Source organism: Pavona decussata, unplaced genomic scaffold, assembly GCF_977016875.1.
Source record: "Pavona decussata unplaced genomic scaffold, jaPavDecu1.1 SCAFFOLD_51, whole genome shotgun sequence".
NCBI lineage: Eukaryota > Metazoa > Cnidaria > Anthozoa > Scleractinia > Agariciidae > Pavona > Pavona decussata.
The window spans coordinates 6,041,501-6,047,500 of NW_028145473.1; the positions used below are offsets into that span (position 1 = coordinate 6,041,501).

Below are 6,000 nucleotides of genomic sequence, written 5' to 3' on the forward strand. Positions count from 1 at the left end.
ACACTTGAATGTCATTTCTACATTTTAGACAAATATTTAGAATTAAGACTATTTCCAACGCTTAACCGTCAATTTGTTGTAAGAGTGGAGGTTCCCTTTAAGATCACAAGAGAAAAGTCTCTCAGAAATGCACTTTTTTGCATCTTTTTTCTGGCCTTACAAGGGTTAGGGACATTTGACGATAAAATGCTGCCCAGGGAGGGGAATTTTCTTGTACCCGTATATTTGACATTTTCAACATATATTTTTTCCCACTGGTAAGAAATTTGACAGAAATTTTCTTGAAAATGTAAACTCTCCCCCCCCCCCAGCCCGTCCCCCCCCCCTTCCCCCCACCTATGCCAGTATAACATTGATAAGTGCATACCTGCCAACTCTCCCGGTTTTCCCGGGAGTCTCCAAGTTTTTCATGAAATCTCCCGGTCTCCCGGGTAGAACACCAAATCTCCCGGGAAATACTAGGCTCCCACGCAGTCGTTTTTAGGGGACTCGAGGAGGTAATACGATTCCCCTAAAAACGACTGCGTGGGAGGCTAGGGAAATACCTACCGCGGTCTTTTCATTAATATTGGTTATTTCTCGTCGGCTCTTCGCCCCCGCCCCCACTGAAGCTCTAAATGTAGGCTTGATGACACGGTTCTGCTGGGACGCGGAACAAAGAGAACAGATTTCTAGATGTCTCCAGATTTTTGTACTCCGGGGTTTGACAGGTATGTAAGTGGCTGTATATAAAAAAGAAACTTACTCTACCAGTAGTCAGTATGGATGACACCTTGGAAATCTCAAAACGACACCCTTTCTTCTTGATTCTGCCTGCTCTCGTTTTAAGCTCTTCTGGTACTCTTGTCTCTAGTTGTCTCTAGTTGTCTTCTGAAAGTTTGATGAGCTGCTGCATACTTAGGCTTTAGCCAAACACTGCAAGCACGATTGTTAAAGCAGACGACTTCCTTGATCTAGAACCATCCATTGCTACTATAATTGGACACCAGCTCAGCGCTTCGAAGGAATGACTCCGCTGATTTATGCTGACAAACGGTGACAGTAAAATTATACATGTAATCTTCAGTGTTTTTCTGGTAAAACCGAGATAAGTCTGGAGAAGTTTAGAAAATTCTCGAATCAGGCCACATCTCTGGCGAATTTATAAGTAAATGTGAAAATAATATTCACAAAATAAACATCTGTAGAACCGTTTCTTTGTAAACTAAAAATCCAAACCAACTCGGTGGATTTTCGTGCCCTTCATGTGTGCGCCATTTTGTTCGTTCCCAGTCTCCTATGCCGAGAAAGAGAGAGCGGTGGAGAATTTTCTGGATTTTTCCACATTTTTCTTGATTTTGCTAGAAAACGACAGGAGAATTCATGTAATATTTCACTTTTTTTGGAGTTAAAACAGCTGAGTCATTCTTAGAAAGCATTGAGCTAGTATTTAATTATAGTAACAATGGATGGTTCTGGAAAGAAATCGTCTGCTATAAAAAAGTGGCGTTTGGGAGAGCGTGCAACAGTTTATCAACTTTCACAGAAGATTCTGAAGCTACCTACCAGAGAAGGAAAAGCAGACAACATTCAAGAAGAAATGGCTGTCGTTTTCAGATTTCCAACTTTTCATCCGTACCGGTAAGTTTTTCTACGAGTTTTGATAGCTTTTAGCCGTGTATAAGGGTAATGTTTTTGCCTAATTCTGATTCGCACTTCCCGGTGTTTCAGACTACTTTAAATGGCAAATAATAACCACTACCAGTCAAAAAATTTTGGCAAGATAAATGACTTTTAGTTTCCGTTTCAAGTAACACATTAGTTAAATTTTGTTACATTGTATTTTGATGTCGTTTAGACAATCCCTTTTCACCAATCGTTTTGGCCCAGATTCGGCTCAGCATGCCTGTAAATGCATTTAGCAAATCTTTAGTGTCAACATTGAACTCAGTTCGAACAATTCTGGCTACTGATTATTATTTTTATTTCAACTACAACAATCCTTTAGAACGTATTTAAAGCTGTGTGCTAATGCCTTAAACCAGTCCATCATGTTACTTTAGCTCTTCATTACGATTCGGAAAACTCTTTTTACGTAAAAAGAAAATAACTGATTCTAATTTCCTTTTTTCTGTTGTTAGCGACAGGCACAGTTACTACAGCCGAGCTGTACCCGGCTTTGGATTTTTCCCAGAACTTTGGAGAGAACTTGCTCTATGAACAGGAAACAGGGGATACTTGCTTTGAGCAAAGGAAAGACAATTCGCCCCAAGGTGCAATCAAGATCGCCTCTGTACCGCTGAGTCAGTACAAACCTGAAGAAATCTCTGTTGCTGTTGACAGCGGAAAGATAACCTTACATGGCCAGAATCGATCAGAAGACGAAAATGGATTTGAAAACAGCGAGTTCAAGAAAGTCATCAAAATCCCACAAGAAGTTGATCCTGAATCTGTGACGTCACGTGCTACCCCAGATGGTAACGCTCTTGTACTCGAAGGAACCAAAAGAGTCAAAGAGAAAATGAAAGAGGACGACGACAAATTTGTGGTCAGCTTAGATTTGAGTGGATTTAAACCAGAAGAGATTAAGGTCAAACTTTATGGGCAAGAGCTGACGATCACTGGAAAACAAAGATCCGAAGATGATGGTTTTCATTGGTCACGTGATTACAGCCGCCGTTTTCTGCTGCCCAAAGACGTGGACCTCAGCTCAGTGACGTAACGCTTGTCCTAAAAGGGGCTTCTCACTATAGAAGCGTCACGTGATCCAGCTTTGTTACCAAGTACGAGAAGTGTTGACATCACCATGGAGATTGATGAGACGCAACCTGAAGACGACGCAGAACAGACAACCAGCGGTGACAAAGGAGAACAGAACTAGAAAGATATGAAAGAAAATGCATTTTCTCTTTTTATGCTGAGAAACGAGATCTAATATTCATTAGATCTTCGGGGAATTTAACTCCATAAATCTGCTTCTTTACATTATAATGAAAAATGGCCATAATTAGTTCTCTAAAACTACTTAGGAATATAATTTTTTTGCCGCGGATTATTTGTATGTAATTCTGCGAATAACAGAATCGTTATAATGATTCCCATCAATAGGTTCAGCTCGAATGGAATAGTTTGTTGACTGTTAATTTGATAGAATTCGTGAAAGAAAATTAAATGTTCAGTAGTATGAAACAGAGACACTTTCAACAGTCATACTATACGATTTCATCATTAATATCGATTTTTACATATCTTCCAGTTGTATATCAATTTTTTTTCATAAAAAAGCATGTAAAAAGATAAATTATCAGAGGAAAAGATAGTCTTACTTTGAGATCGTTTTGTAGCAACTGAAATTTGAATGTGAATGTCAGCTGTTGCCTGCGTAATGAATTAATACAATTAAAACTGAAAATGTTGAGTTTAAAGTAGCCATTAATGTATTCTCTTATCTTTGACAAGAAAACGTTTCTGGGGAAAGTAAAAACAGGACGAAAAGCTTAACATTTTTTCAGTTCTCCCTGAATATTTGCTCGGGATCTCCGAAGATCGCTTCAGTATAAAAAGGCCTATTCTCTCTATCATTTTTGCAGCACAAAGTAATCGACAGCACAATTTATGAGGAGAGCACATCAGGACATGCAAGACTCCCCACCATTGTAATAGTGATCTTTGTTCATACAATGATTTCTCATTCAGTGTTAAGATAATGCATCAGTCAATTCCAGCTGCGCCCATCCTTCCCTCCCCCGGGTAATAATTGGGCATTTTCCCACACTGTCCATCCCGGGGGCCTGGCATTAGCCTTCTACCCAATTATCCCGGGCATTTGACCATCTCGCTTCTTTCACCTTACAGCATTGTCGCTTCTTTTAATGACCAATTAATCAGCAAATGCAGTACGTTTCTTGTTGAATACGTCTATGTAGGACATAATTGAGGGTCTCAATGGCGTTAATTGTTAGTCGTAGAATGAACAAAACTTTTAGTCGTCAGGCGTAAAAAGTAGAAACTTTTAACCGTTAGTCGTAAAAAAAGGTTAATCGTAGAAAATTTCTATCCACAATTTTCATTTTTGAGATTGTCAAGATTGCTTGCAGGACTTTTAATGTCTTGTTTAGTGGCCGATGTACCCTATTTCAGCCTTTTTTCATCTGGGAAAGGTCGTCAGAGACCAACAGACCTTAAAATGTTTTTTCCAACAATGGCGACACAAATTTTGAACTTTCAGTAAAGCAATTGACTTTCTTTTGAGATGTCTGTTAACCGTAATGGAGAGAAATTAATCGTTAGCCGTAGGAAAGCCAAAATATTAGCCGTCAACGGTAAATGCCTCCACCCCACTGAGACCATCATTTAATGGGTGGCTTCCGTTGCAGAATGACCTACGGTATTTTACAATACTACGGCTTACAAATAATGTTTTGAAGTCAATGATCTGTCATGTCACTCATGTGTCGGTCTCGTGATAATCAACATATTTATTTTTAAAAATGCAGCACGCTCACGTCATCACTCTCGAGGCATCACGCAAAGCGTTATTCACGCTTTAATACGATGGGCCAAGTCAGTTTCTCCATAAATGCATAAAATAATCCTCGTGTCCTAACTGTATTAAGTTCTCTTCTTCAAACATCTGATTTAAACAACCTTGAGGCTTGAGTAACATTTTAACAATAAGTAGAGGTAGAAAAAATATGCGGGTCATTGCGCATTTTTGACCTTATGGTTATTTTTGTGAAAATAGAAGCATACGTCAGAGAATAAACAGCCTGAAGGGAACAGATTACTTTCATTTTCGATTGTGATCACGTCTCACAAACAGACACTTTAGACTGACTAATTCCTTTGCTTTCTGCCGCCGTTTCTTCCTCAAGAAAGCTGCCAACAGTAAGTATATGACGTTCGCTTCTAGTTTCGTTAGCTGTGATATCATACAACAACAAAACAAGAAAACTTCGTCAAACAAACAGGTAGGAGGGGTATCTGACGAAAACGTCGGTGGGGTGATGTCACTGAATCACTCAAAACAAAAATGTTTGATTTTGTCTATTTCAACTGATCGAATACCTTGAATTATTTGTGATGCTGTATCAAGCTTTGTGGTGTCCAAAGCAATACAATGTCTGAGACTGTAAATTGTGAAATTCCAAATCATTTTTGGCAACTTCGTTACTAAATAGCGCGCCGCAATTTTGTGGCAAATAAGACAAACCCCCATCTCCTCCCCCGGAAAAAAAGTCGAAAAGAGAAGCGATGCAAAACAGCAGATAAAGACAGTTGGTGCAAGAATTTCGCTTGAATTCTCGTTCTAATCCGACTGACATCTAAAACTGTAAACAATAGTTTGTATAAACGGCGGCCACTTCGCTCGGTCGACACAATCTTGTTGTTTAATTTTGCTGATTTATCGTCGATTTCTTGACCGTTCTTCCCTTACCGACGCTTACTCGTCATTTGTGGCAGTTTAATAGTTGATTAAGTTTTATTTAATTGCGCCCTATCAATCCTACGTTCTTTTTCAGTCAGAAACGTTTTGACGATTTCTGTGTATTTTATATAATTCACCGCTGTTCTATAACAAAAACATTTGAAGATGCTTGAAAGGTACACAACTAACTGTGCTCTTATTGTGTTCGCCTTATATATTATATACGGTCTGGCCTTAGACGACAAATATTACTATACCATTAAATTAGTTATCCCTTAGCACCCCATTGCAAAATCGAAAGTCGATATATGAACATACTCTTGGTTTTGGTTGGGGGATGGTGGGGGGGGGGGGGGTCGTCTTGCCTCACGTAAATACATATTTGGGTCTGAAATAAGGTCTGGGTTTCGAGAATCGAGCCGCACACAGTCACCAACAATTCTGAGGGGTTCCCCCCCCGATCCACTATATTTTCCAAAAAGAATCTCCAACTCTTCTATGACATCTGTGTGCTGCTGTCCAATGAAATGTTTTATTTTCTTACCTTGAATCTAACAATATAAACCCCAGTCTACACCAGTGTACACAGGGAG

General features: G+C 39.3%; 3 protein-coding genes and 1 pseudogene across 6 annotated transcripts in view; 3 read left to right on the forward strand and 1 right to left on the reverse strand.

Annotated features, from left to right (window-relative positions):
* The window catches only part of LOC146481248 (uncharacterized), a 115,875-nt gene that overhangs the window by 86,607 nt on the left and 23,268 nt on the right, over positions 1-6,000 (forward strand). The window lies entirely within an intron of this gene.
* The window catches only part of LOC146481252 (alsin-like), a 93,191-nt gene that overhangs the window by 25,034 nt on the left and 62,157 nt on the right, over positions 1-6,000 (reverse strand). The gene's annotated exons all lie outside the window — the stretch shown is intronic.
* Positions 1,445-3,420, forward strand: LOC146481254 (uncharacterized; annotated as a pseudogene). The gene is made up of 2 exons (XR_014864578.1): positions 1,445-1,620; positions 2,121-3,420. The product of XR_014864578.1 is annotated as an uncharacterized LOC146481254 (transcript).
* LOC146481255 (uncharacterized) overlaps positions 4,496-6,000 on the forward strand; it is a 116,193-nt gene continuing 114,688 nt past the window's right edge. Inside the window, exon 1 of one of the 3 annotated variants that reach the window (XM_085108890.1) lies at positions 4,496-4,890. In XM_085108890.1, the coding sequence (XP_084965016.1) occupies positions 4,875-4,890 (16 nt within the window). In that variant the 5' untranslated portion in view covers positions 4,496-4,874. The remainder of the gene's footprint in view (positions 4,891-6,000) is intronic. The other 2 variants (XM_085108887.1, XM_085108888.1) reach the window with 2 other exon arrangements.